At 38.1% G+C, this 13,356-nt stretch overlaps 1 protein-coding gene across 2 annotated transcripts in view; it reads left to right on the top strand.

Moving 5' to 3' along the window:
* CNTNAP2 (contactin associated protein 2) overlaps positions 1 to 13,356 on the top strand; it is a 1,640,949-nt gene that overhangs the window by 1,120,983 nt on the left and 506,610 nt on the right. For both annotated transcript variants that reach the window (XM_074945269.1, XM_074945270.1), the window contains exon 12: positions 9,945 to 10,064. In XM_074945269.1, coding sequence (XP_074801370.1) covers positions 9,945 to 10,064 — 120 coding nt within the window. The remainder of the gene's footprint in view (positions 1 to 9,944; positions 10,065 to 13,356) is intronic.

Below are 13,356 nucleotides of genomic sequence, written 5' to 3'. Positions count from 1 at the left end.
TTTTTGTCAAAGGCTAAATGCAAAGCACTCAGGGGTAGGACAAATGAATGCAAGAAGAACATTACATTGCTTATTGTACCACTGTCCTGTAGAATAGAATCACAGGACTGGAAGGGACCTCGAGAGGTCTTCTATTCCAGTCCCCTGCACTCGAGGCAGGACTAAGTATTATCTAGACCATCTCTGGCAGGTGATTATCAAACCTGCTCTCTGCTCTTAAAAATCTCCAGTGATGGATATTCTTTTCAATCTTTCCACATAGGTGATGTTTTCTAGACCTTTAATCATGTTTGTTGCTCTCCTCTGGACTGTCTCCACTTTGTCCGTATCCTTCCTGAAATGTGGCACCCAGAGCTGGACACAATATTCCAGCTGAGGGCATATCACTGTGGAGCACAGCAGAATTGCTTCTCGTCTTGTGAGTAGTTTTGGGAGGGCATTGCCCCTTCAAACTGCAAGCCTTTGGAAGGCACAGAATTTTCCCCCCATGCATGGCTCCATTGGCCTGATGAATGGCTCCATGCTCCCCCCCAAATATAGAAGTCAAACTACGCCTATGCTTCTCGTGTCTTGTAGACAACAGACATCTGATGATTTTGTAATTTGTTGCTTTTAAAATAATTCTGGGCCTGATTGGGCAACCCATATCTGGGACAAAAGGTGGAGTGAGGCACTACTCAACGTGAGTAAATGTGGGAAAATTAGGCCCTCAGTGATTTTTGTATTTTAATAAACTTGCTCATGGCTATGAGTTTGACTACTCTCTGCTCCTTGGAATCAGAACTGCTGAAATGTATGTCAGAGGCCCTTGATAATCCTAGATGGCAACCAAACTAATGTCAGAATGAAGATTTGAACTCCAGTGACTGCCAGGTGTTTGAGGATGAGCTTTGGCTAACTGAGGGCCCATGTAATTAACTGGCTAATGTGTGTTTGTGTTGCTCTCCCCTAGTGGATAAAATCAGAACATCAGGCCATAGGCTTTAACAAGTGGTAGAGACATATGCTTTTGGAATAAAATATTTCTGTTTCTATTGTTTCCATGAAGATCTAAGTGACCATGGGGTGTAGTATAGTGACAGTTGTGAAGTGCTAGGTGGTTACAGATTTGTTACAATATTAGAAAATTATTGGGGAATATATATATCATTCAAAATTAAGGTAATAAATTCTTATGCATCATAAAATGGAGGAACTTGCAGTGAAGTCTGATATAATAAAGTTGTGAAATAGAATTAAAATTTCAAATAGTTTAATTATATTCCTATGTGAAAATTGCATTTCAGGTTATTCATTTATAGCAAACTTTCTTTAAAAAAAAAAAAAAAAAGAGGGAGAGAGAAATAGTATCCTTGAAGGATGCTGAATTACCAACCATACAGATTCTTCCTTTATCCAGATAAGAGGGTTTCACAGGGTTTGGTCTTGTCAACCCTTGTGTTTAATGGTTTCAGAGTGGTTGCCGTGTTAGTCTGTATCAGCAAAAATAACGAGGAGTCCTTGTGGCACCTTAGAGACTAACAAATTTATTTGGGCATAAGCTTTCGTGGGTTAGAACCCACTTCATTTTTACCAGTTTAGGTTAAAAACTTCCCCAGGGCACAAATTCCTTTCCTTGTCCTTGGACGGTATTGCTGCCACCACCAAGTGATTTAAACAAACATTCAGGGAGGGGCTACTTGGAGCCCTATCCCCCCCCAAAATATCCCCCCAAGTCCCTTCACCCCCTTTCTTGGGGAGGCTTGAGAATAATATACCAACCAATAGGTTAACAAAGTGAGCACAGACCAAATTCCTGGATTTTAGGACACTGAAAATCAATCAGGTTCTTAAAAGAAGAATTTTATTAAAAATAAAGCAATTGCACACCACACCACAGAAACACTAACTCAGGAACCAATCCATGTAGCCTAGTCTGTCCCCGTATCTACTCTAGCGACACCATCAGAGGACCCAACCACATCAGCCACACCATCAAAGGCTCATGCACCTGCACGTCTACTAATGTTATATATGCCATCATGTGCCAGCAATGCCCCTCTGCCATGTACATTGGCCAAACCGGACAGTCCCTGCATAAAAGAATAAATGAATACAAATCGGACATCAGGAATGGTAACATACAAAAGCCAGTAGGAGAACACTTCAATCTTCCTGGACATTCTATAACAGATTTAAAAGTAGCTATGCTTGAACAAAAAAAGTCAGTAACAGACTTCAAAGAGAAATAGCAGAACTAAAATTCATTTGCAAATTAACACCATTAATTTGGGGTTGAATAGGGACTGGGAGGGGCTGGCTCATTACAAAAGCAGCTTTACCTCTCCTGGAATTGACACCTCCTCACATATTATTGGGAGCGGACTACATCCACCCAGATCAAATTGTCCCTGTCAACACTGGTTCTCCACTTGGGAGGTAACTTCTCTCTCTTCATGTGTCTTCATATAATGCCTGCATCTGTAATTTTCACTCCATGCATCTGAAGAAGTGTTTTTTTACCCACAAAAGCTTATGCCCAAATAAATCTGTTAGTCTTTAAGGTGCCACCGGACTCCTTGTTGTTAAAAGAATCACACCTGCAAAATCAGGATGGAAGATAACTTTACGGGGTAAATAAAAAGATTTAAAACCCAGAAGATTCCCCTCTGATTCTGCTTCCCAGTTACAAAACAGGAATAAAATTACCTCTTAGCATAGGGAAAATTCACAAGCTAAAACAAAAGATAATCTAACACATTTTCTTGCTATTACTTATAATTTCTGTAATTTTAGATGTATCATTTCAGGATCTTGTTAGGAGATGTGTATGTAAGGCCACTGAAGAGAGCATAAGGTATTGTGATCTCCTTTAATATGCTGGTGATACTCAACTTCACATTGCTTTTACATGAAACCCATATTTGGCTATTTTTTTTTATTCTTTATGTTTTGGACCTGGATGGAGGTATGCGAGCTGCCACTGAATCTGGTGAATAAGTAGATTAATCAAGGGGCATTTCAAGGACTATGCTTGGACCTTCAAAAGTGGATGCAATGCTGCTCTTTTGCACTGCAGCTCTTGGTACTCTATTGGATCTTTCATTGCCTTGTAGGTATGCATATAGCCTGGGTGGTTTGGAGTGCCTTTTTCTATCTGCAGCTCTCCAAGAGAATATGAACTTTCCTCACACATGCTTACCTCACCGCAGTGTATTATTGACACTTCCAGGCTAGATTTCTGTGGTGCACTCAGACCAGGCTTTGAACCTCCAGAAACTTCAGCTGGTGCAAAACGCAGCAGGCTGCCTTCTGTGTGTCTTGAGTCATAAGGAAGCACACAGCAGATTTGCTCTCCACTGATTACTCGTTTGATTCCTAGGGCTGGGTGGGAATCTTTAAAGACCTATGTAGTCTGGGACCTGATTATTTAAGAAACTGCTTCCTACCCTCAGTTCCACCATCACAATTGAGGTCCACTGGGGTATCTCAGCTTTCAGTGCCTGGAACTTGGCTTTCTGTAGTTCATAGCAGGGCATTCTCAGTTGAAGATCCCCTTTGGAATTAACTGTCTCTCAGTCTTTCAGAGCCTGAGTTGAATGAGCTACATATCCTGCTGCAAGGCTGTTTTGTTTAGGCTTTTGGCTTAACATTACTTTGTTTTCTCAGGGTGGGGGGTGGGGTGCACGTGTATGTCTAGCTTTATTTCTTTGGTTGGAAGGATGTTTTATACCACACAAGTTTTTATAAAGGATAGGATATTTTTCTTTAGCTTTCTATTTTTGCACGATGAGTTTTGCCATAAGAGTTAAATAAAACAGGTAAATATTACACTTCTTTCCCTCCTCCCCCCAAAAAGAGAGAGGATGAAAACCACAGTGAACAGATGTCCTGCTTGCCTTCTTAGCATCTTTTCTGTACTGCATCAGGTTTTATATTCTTGTAATTAAGAACAAATAAAATGAGATCAAATCAATTTCAAACAGACAGATCTGAACATGGATCTAAGATCCGAGTGGCGATACTTTCCTCATCCCTTTTGATGCCCTTCAGCCAGAATGGTGCGTCTGTACGATGCTGGTGGTAATGCGCTCTTTAATTTTGTTTTTTTATTTGTTTTAGATTTGAACTCTCAAAGTGAGGGGTGATACAAGCTTATTTATACAGACAACCTACTGTGCATTTGAAAGGGAGTGTGTGTGTGTGAGTGAGTGTGTGTGTGTGTGTGTTGGGAGGGACAGGGGATGACCTGGCAATGCTCAGCAGTAATTTCCAACCACATCTGCTTAGCCACCAGCCACTGCTAAAGAAGGGCATCATTATCATTTGTAAGTTTGGCAAAACCTTCTTCTGAAACCATTTCAGGCTCAAGATGATATTAAGTTACTGATCTGCTAATGAGGAAAGGTTTGGTGTATTTAAAGCATCAGCTCCATTCTTGGTAGGTTTCAGAGTAGCAGCTGTGTTAGTCTGTATTCGCAAAAAGAAAAGGAGTCCTTGTGGCACCTTAGAGACTAACAAATTTATTTGAGCATGAGCTTTCATGAGCTAGAGCTCACTTCATTGGATGCATGCAAAATTACGAAATCACGAAAGCTTATGCTCAAATAAATTTGTTAGTCTCTAAGGTGCCACAAGTACTCTTATTCTTGGTAGGGAGGAATAATTAGGTTTAGAGGCAAAAAATGTTCCAAATAACTAGTGAAATGAGTGGCTTTTTACAAGTACAAAGTATATCCACCTAAGAAATTAACACAGAAAAGTATAACTTTCTGTAAAACAATAGTCATATTCTGGTTTGTAATATTGCCTGTTTTTAAAAGCAACATTGGTGACATTAAAACTGAATGTGTCAAACAGTCAGTTAAAAGTATGACATACATTAAAATTGTTATCAGTTGGTCAGTGCTCAGCAAATCGTAAACACCATATACAAGCCATTCTAATTTTAATTTTCAGGGGCTAAGTGGATTATTTTTATGGGTAACTTACTCTAACCCCCAATACTGTACCAAAGGGTTTTTTGCACTTTTTACATCGTACAACACTCTCACTTTTTATATGTGGCAAAATCAGTCAGAAGCAAATATAAACTTGTGAAGTAATTCTGAATTTAACTCAGAACTGGAAACTGAGTTTTGAAATTTATTTTACTATTTCAGTGTTATGGAGGGTAGAGATGGTTCCAAACCATAGAGTTTGGGTACTAATCCAACTTTAACCAAAGTTTGCTGACATTTGGATCTGGAATTTGGGATCAGACCACTGTAGAGATAAGAGATAGCCACAAAGTTCAGATCCAAATCTGACTATACCCAGAATTCATGGGAATTTGCTAGTTTGGGATGACTTTTTAACTTTGTTTATGTAGTTGCTGTTATAATATAACATTAATGAAACATTGCCACTTTTAATTTTGTCAGCTTGTATTCTAATCATTTTATAAATGTCTGTCTATCTATCTATCTATCTGTCTATCTGTATAAATGAAGTCATTCAGTAGGTTGGCATATACAGCCTTATATGTAGGTTGAAGATAATCTTTCATGAGATATATACATCAGTGTGAGCCAGTAAATAAACCACAGATATGGGTATCAGGAGACCTTTAAATCTAGAACTTCTCTTGTGACTTTTGGCACCATTACCCTAGTTTAAACTCTGTGCCTCAGTTTCTCTGATAATAAAAAACTGGGATATATGACTGAAGATGCATTTGCTGTAGTAGTTGCGTAGAAGGTGTATATAGAGAGAGATCTCTGCTGACTTTGGCGGAACAAGACACAACAAACAATATCAGCACAGGTTTCAGAGTGGTAGACGTGTTAGTCTGTATCAGCAAAAAACAACAACCGAGGAGTACTTGTGGCACCTTAGAGACTAACAAATTTATTTGGGCATAAGCTTTCGTGGGCTAAAACCCACTTCATTGGATGCACAGTTTAACGTTGTTGTTTTCTGGTTTGCACTAGGCTCTATGTATATTTATTACAAGAATAAAGCAATAGGCAAAGCCAATCAAACACACAAAAGTAAATCTAAAAGGGTGGGAATATGTGGGAACACCAATATTTGGGTTTCATCAGGGACTTTAAAAGCATGAGGCTGCTGTTTGAATATAACAGGAACTGGGACAAACTGACTTCTCGGTGGAAAAACAGATTTTTTGTTGGTGGTGGTTTCTTTTTAACAGAAGGGCTGCTCCTGGGGAAGTAGATGTAATAACCCTGCTCTAGTGCCATAATTAACAATATTTTACTTTGGGTTTGATATTTCAGAGAGATTATGATATAGGATAATGTTGCTACACACCCACAAAATACTATACTCTAAAAATCTCTGTTTTGAGCCGGTAATGAGACAGCAGCTTTTAGGTGTAAGTGGGGGAATAGTCCTGCTATTGTGGGGAACTTTCCTGGGCTTCTGCACATCCCCGGTGAAGTGGGCTAACAAAAGGATCTGAGTCCTCGCTCCCACTTCCGTTACCCAGCGGCCTCCCTGCTCTTGAGGACTCCCCTTCCACTCTCCTGTCTGGCAGAGTCCTCGTAACCCCAACAAGGCTGGACCCAGGATTCCTGGGGGGCTCAACCTCCAACCTTGCTGTGGTCACCTAGGACAGGGGCTAGGGTGTCCCCACTCTGGGATTCTCTCTCTGCACTGGGCACTTCTCTGACCCACTGACCATTATATACAATTTAAAGCAAATGCAAGTTATTTAATCAACAATTAATTTTAAAAAAGAATAAGGAAAAATGGGAAAGGTTAAAGGAAACACATCAACCCGCTCTGTGGCAGGGAACATCACAAACAATATCTCTGGAATGTCAGGGCAGTTCACAGTCTGTTCCTTGTAAGTCCCAGGCCGCCTTCTCAGGCCCTGGCTGTGCTGCAGGGAAGCTGTGGGTTGGACACTTGCTCTGGTGGTGGCCATAAGGATCTGCCTATGGTCCTCTCCCTTTTGCACTCTACTTTCACCTCCCTGTGTGATTTAATCTACTCACATGTTCTCTTTGCTGATGGTGAGTCTTCAATCTACTTCTCCCCCTATATCCATTCTTGCAGTTCTACTGATCTTTCCAACATCCTCTTTCGGATGTCCCACCTTTCCTAAATTAAGTGTAGTTAAAATAGAACTCCTAACCTCTCTTCTCTTCTTCTTCTCCTCAAACATCCATGCTGTTGGCAATTCCTTCCAGTTCCTGCTCTCCAACGTTTCAAAACTTCAGCATTTCCTTGCTCTCCCTTCAGATAAAATGCTGAGCTTATCTCCTTCCTTGACTACAGGAACCTTCACTTCTCTGACTTCCCTATTTCCTACCTTACTCCCCTCCTATTAAGAATGGCTAAAATGATCTTCCAAACTTGATGCTCACCCTTGTTATTCTCTTATTAAAATCCCATGGCTAGCTTCCCTTTGCCAACAGAATTCAATTTAAACATTTTTGCCACTCCCTTCAAAGCTTCTACATAAATTTGACCCTGATTATATCTCTGCTGTTTCCCACAGGATCTTATTAACACCCTTGTTCTGTTAATGATGCCAGCGTCACTGAGCCCTTCATTTCCTTCTTCCCTCTCAATTTTGTGCCTGGTTTGTCACTATTCCCTGTCTCAGTATACTAGTTTCTCCCTTTTCTTCTGTATCTTCCTCATGTCTCTTCTGTGACTAAATAAAGGAGTTTTTTGTCTTCCGGGCTGTCAACATTTCAGAAACATATCAAATATGGGCCCTTTAATTATCTATAAAATAGCTAGTACACTTTTGGCACTCTAGGAAGGACAGAGTACCTGATGAAATAAGTTAATCAAGGAGAATTTGTTGCTGTATCACAATCTCGTCATATTAAAAAATGCAATGCAAAAAATGTAAAGGCAGGTTCTATAGTGTGTACCGTGCACTTTTATCATTTTAAATTAATTTTTGTAGCAATACACTGCTGATACAATTAATGGTAATAATTATCAAGCTTGTGTTTAAGTAAAACAGTTGAATGAGCTCGTTTCTCCATAAATAACAAGGCTCAAGAAACTGAGGGAAAGATATGCCATATGTATCACGTAAAGTGTTGTATACCTCCAAACTCTAGGTAACAGAAGTTATATATAAAAAACTTTAAGTTTATGAGCTCTTAATCAACTACTTCTGATCTTCCACTGCACCAGTTAAGACATTTGTGGTCTAGTATCATAGAAATGAAATTAATAATGTTCTATGCCATGCCAGAATACACTCAGTAGTATAGGAGATATGTTCTGGATATACCTTGTTCATTCATCAGCAGTCAAAGGATAAAGCCATTTTACAGTGAATAGTCCTTTCTATAGTACTGTTAATTTGTAAAAGATACTGTGGCTTCGTTATGGTGTGACATTCTCCATTGTAACTCTTCACCAAGAGTCTTCTGTTGACTGAAATATAATTCTATCTAGGCTATGTATGTTGATCTTCAAAAATCTTTTCAGAAAAAAAAATCATATAAATTCTTTCAGAATCATGTCCGAAACCAGGTGCAGTCACTGTGAAAAAAGAAAATCTGTTCTCCTTGGTGTGGAAGTGGGGAGAAGGGAAATGACTAAGTGGAACATCTTACAATTCAATTATGATAAATTTCTGCTTTTTATATAAGCTTAATTCATTAAATTAAAGCATCTCTAACTAACAATAAATTTATCCTGCAATATAGTCTTCTCTGTCCCTCTGAAATATTGGGAGGTCAGAGAGATTTTCTTTCTCTCACACACGCATGAACACAGACACTCAAACTTTCACTTTATCTGTTTTCACATTATGTGGGGGTGTAGATGTTTCCAGCCTCCATTTTCCTTCCTGTCTCTTAGTAGCTGGCTGGAGGCCTTTAAAAAAGGGGGATTCATCATTCACTAATCATCTAGAGCCCAGCAGAATGAACTGTCCTTATGGACATTTGAAATAAAGCCATTCATACCAAGGAGATAATTTGTAGGAATTGCCAGCATATTAGGTGGGTTTTTAGAGTAGATATGAAATCTGGGTAAACAAACATTTCATTCATTTAGGGGCTGATTGATTGATTCCAACCCACAAAGCTATGCCATCTGGTCCTTTGGACAACAGAGAAGTTAGATATTAGTTAGATATTGTTGTTCGTTTTCGTTTCCAGATTTGTGTAAGAAATTATTTTTATGCATATAATTATTTAATTAATAGAAAAGTGTATCTGGAGTATTGCAAATACCGCAGTCTGACCAAAGTGGTGGCAACTCTCCATTTTTAATGGTAAGCACGCTACAGTGGTCAACTCTAAAAACCTGCCAATTAGGACTTCGATAAATAATTAACTTTGCCTAAGAATTTATAGTGTTTCCCATAGCTGGTACTGAGAACACTTAGGAAATACTGGGATAATATTTAAGTTATCTACAGTAAGTGGCAAAAGGAGCAAGCAGAACTGTATAGAGGTTGGAAATTCTGTTTCAGTAAGGATTTTGAGATTTCAAAATTGGGCTTTGTTCCAACTGAGAATGAAACCTGAACATTTCAAAATTATCTGTCAAACAAAATAAAAAATAGGTTAATCAAAACATTTTGTTCCAATTCTGACTTTCGTTTTTTACATATTATGATGTATAATGCACAATTTTTAAAAAATGAAATGAAACGTAGTTTTAAAATGAAAAATAAAATGTTCTGTCTGAAAATATGAAAAAGAGGCATTTGACATTGTTGGAACTTTTTCTCCATTTTTCTTCCAAAACATAATATGATTCCATCAAATTTTCTCTGACCAGCTCTAGGAGCCACTGTACATTGGAAAAAATATTGTGCCTTCTATTAATTTTCAAGTATTAAATCAATGACTAATTCATGGTTCTTGCACTAGTGTGAAATATAAAATGAAGCTATGAAGAAAGTAATTGTGATTGGGAATCGTTTGCTCCTGGACTTCAATTTCCTTATTAGTATATTTTATTTTATTCCATTCCAGCTATTTATGACCTCTCCTGTGAAGCATACAAACACCTGGGCAAAACCTCAAATTATTACTGGATAGATCCAGATGGAAGTGGGGCACTGGGACCTTTGAAAGTTTACTGCAACATGACAGGTAACTGTACTGTAATTACCACTTTCATGTTATATTTGTAATGTATATGTGGCAGAGGGTTTGGAAACCTGTCCATAATTTATATTTCTGGGGAAAAGAAAGAAATGATTCAGTTTTAGTAAGAGGCCTGATCATATTAAACCAGCCAAGCTTGTTTGGGTGGTATCTGACCTAATCATTGTTAAGAGGCCATTGGCCTGGTCTACATTTAACAATTAGCTTGACCTAGGTACATCACTTAGGTGTGAAAAATTGACCCCCGGGATAGGCATTAGTAGATCAACAGAAGAATTCTTCCATTGACCTAGGTGCTGCCTCTTGGAGAAGTGGATTTACTATAGTGAAAGGAAAATCCTTTTAGTCAGTGTAGGAAGCATCCTCATTGTAGCCCTTCAGTGGCATAGCTGCACCTGGGCCACTGTAGTACTCATAGTGTAGACATAGCATATGTTTCCTGAGTGGACCATATCCTAGAGCCAGTCCCCAAAATCCTACTGTGTGTATAGGCAACTTGCAAAAACTGGTTAGCAGTCCTAGATCAGGGAGAATTTGATAAGAAGGCTCTCTGGACAGAGCAAGGTGTTTTTTCTGTCTGGACAGCATGATGTTCACAATTAGACCGAAATGGTTAGAGAGAGAGGATTTCTTTCAGAGGTATAAGCTGTTCACTTTTCTTCTTTTTCTCTATAGCTAAGATGGGAATGTTTTATCTTGTTTAGCTTATGAAAGGGTATATCTAGCTATGTTAAGCAAACAGCTTCTTTTGTTCTCTCTGTTAAAAAAATACTTTCATATGAATAATTTCATGCAGACATTCTTAAAGAAAAGAGAACCCAATAAGCTCTAAAGAGAGGTACTGAAGGGTAAAGTGTTTCTGGAATTTGTGTCTCCAACCCCCTCATCCTCAGTCAAGGGAAATGATCAAAGGGACCCTATCCCATTGTATTAACATGGATGTGACGGGTGTGCATAAGGATAAGACATTGAAAACAAAGGAGGAGATGAGTTGGTTTTGATCACAGTACTGTTCATTCATTTCCAGTGTTCATACATAATGCAATTTGTCTCAGCACTTAGCTGACACTAGTTAATAACCAATACAAAGCTTACTAAATATTCAGCTAAGAGAAGTATTTTATTTATTCCCTGAACTTCGCAAATACAGGATCTTTTGCAATATCTGCACAATAAAGAGGTTCCAGAATCTATTTGCTTTCAAATACCCTGACATAGGTCTTCAGAATTCAACTGCAGGAACCAGCAGCAAGACCATAGATGCATGTTGTAGTGATAAGACATAGTGGGAAAGGCAATCTCTCATTTAACTGGATCCTCACTCTTTAGGGCTTTCAGGATCATAGCCAACACCTTAACTGTATCAGTAAGTAAACAGGCATCCACTGCCAGGGAACAGTGCTGGGAGCTGATGATATATCCTAGTGATTCCTAATCAAGAGATGAACCACTGTATTCAGCTCCAGCTGTAGCTTTGGGGTACTATTCAAAGTAAAAGTTGATTGAAATAATTTGTTGAGCATGAAAAAGTGGATCTATTCTGGGTGTAAGCACTTTTGACATATGCTAAAAATAAATTTACTTGTACACACAAGAATAAAGCTAATAGTGTCCCCAAACCAGAAAGTAACCGGACAAGAGAATGAAAACCAACCATCTTCCCTTCCTAATAGCATTTTTTTTCCCCACAAAACAACTGTACTTGCCATAGAGATATTGTTTTTAAATTGCCAGTGAGTGGGAAGGGGGTCTATATGATCATGAATGAGAAGGCAGAGGGTCCACAATCCGTTCTCTGCACTAAGGTGTGATCCAATCCATGAAAAAGTTTCAGAACCCTGCTCTAGCTAAATCGCTCCCATCAGGCAATTTCTGTTCAATACATTTCTTGTAATGTAGATATAATTCCCTACATAAATGAGATCATGATAGAACTGATTCACTGTTAAAATGTGAGTAATACTGTGAAAATGGAAATACAAGTAACTTTAGCCACTCTGTTTTTAAAACTGGATGGTCACCCTAAAAATTATCGTCCATCTGACAGCTTAGCAAAGCATTATTTTTCAATTATTTCTATATTTACATACTGTATAGAACTATCCTGGGTGTATTTCCAGTCCTTACAGCTTCCTTTGTTGCTTTATAATGAAGGCAGTATAGTGTCGTGGATAGAGCACCAAACCGGAGACATGGATTCAATTCCATATATGTCTTTCTGGATCAAATTCAGTAACCTCTACCCTATATTTTGTGCTAATAACAATATGAAATGTTATCTGTAATATACTAATTAAGGTGAAGAGATCAAGCTTAATTCTTTAATTCTTCTACAGAAATATCTAACTGATGGTATAAATGATGTAGTGGTGAAATATATAATCTTAAATTACCTTATGTAATATATTGAAAGATATTATAACATTTTAGTGTTGATTGACATTAAATAGTTAATACAAGAAAATACTTTAAAATGCAGTTATGTATGGCATGTCAGGTATTTACTGGATGACAGATTTATATGTGCAAAAGCATTAGTGCAGATTAGTGGCATTATTAATAAAATGTTTAAGGAAAAACTTCCATTTGCTGAACTATAACTTTTTCTTAAAATGACAAGGTGAAACAAAGCCCTCGGTGTATTGCCTACAGACATGGCTAGAATTAACATAAGGATGCTTTGTAAATTCTTATGCTTGTCAGATCGAAAGAGAATTTGATTGCTGTTCCTTCATCACTTACATTAAAGCAGGAATATATTTGTTAATTTCGTGGCGTCACCGATGCACTAGTAAACTTGTGAGGGTGAGAGAGACATTTAAATTTAAAAAGCTCTACAGACAGCCAGTACTTTATTTAATAAGCCTATCTAAATATCCTTTGTCTGAAACAGACAGATCAGCCAGTTGAAAGCCAGAATGCCTCTAACTCTTATCTCTTGATAATGCTATTTAAATTCTCTGAACCTATGCATATTATGAAGTCAAGCAACAAGTTTTGAAAAATAGTCGTGTTTCAATAGGGTCACTTTCTTAGAAAAGTTGAAGAGAAAATCAGAGTGCATCAGACACTTGTCCATGTTCCTAGACATAATTTGTGCCAATATCTCTAGACTGTCTTGATATAGTAGTCTGGGTGTGTCATGTTGATGTTTTCTGCCCTTCCTGGATTTCTGTGGTAATTGAAAAATGTTCTGGGTTCTAAAATCTTTTGGCTAGTCAACAGTGTAAGCAAAATATAAAGAATACAATGTTTGCAGAAACTACAAAACCACTAG

The sequence above is a fragment of the Natator depressus genome, chromosome 2 (assembly GCF_965152275.1).
Source record: "Natator depressus isolate rNatDep1 chromosome 2, rNatDep2.hap1, whole genome shotgun sequence".
Taxonomy (NCBI): domain Eukaryota; kingdom Metazoa; phylum Chordata; order Testudines; family Cheloniidae; genus Natator; species Natator depressus.
This window is presented reverse-complemented; position numbering and strand designations above follow the sequence as displayed.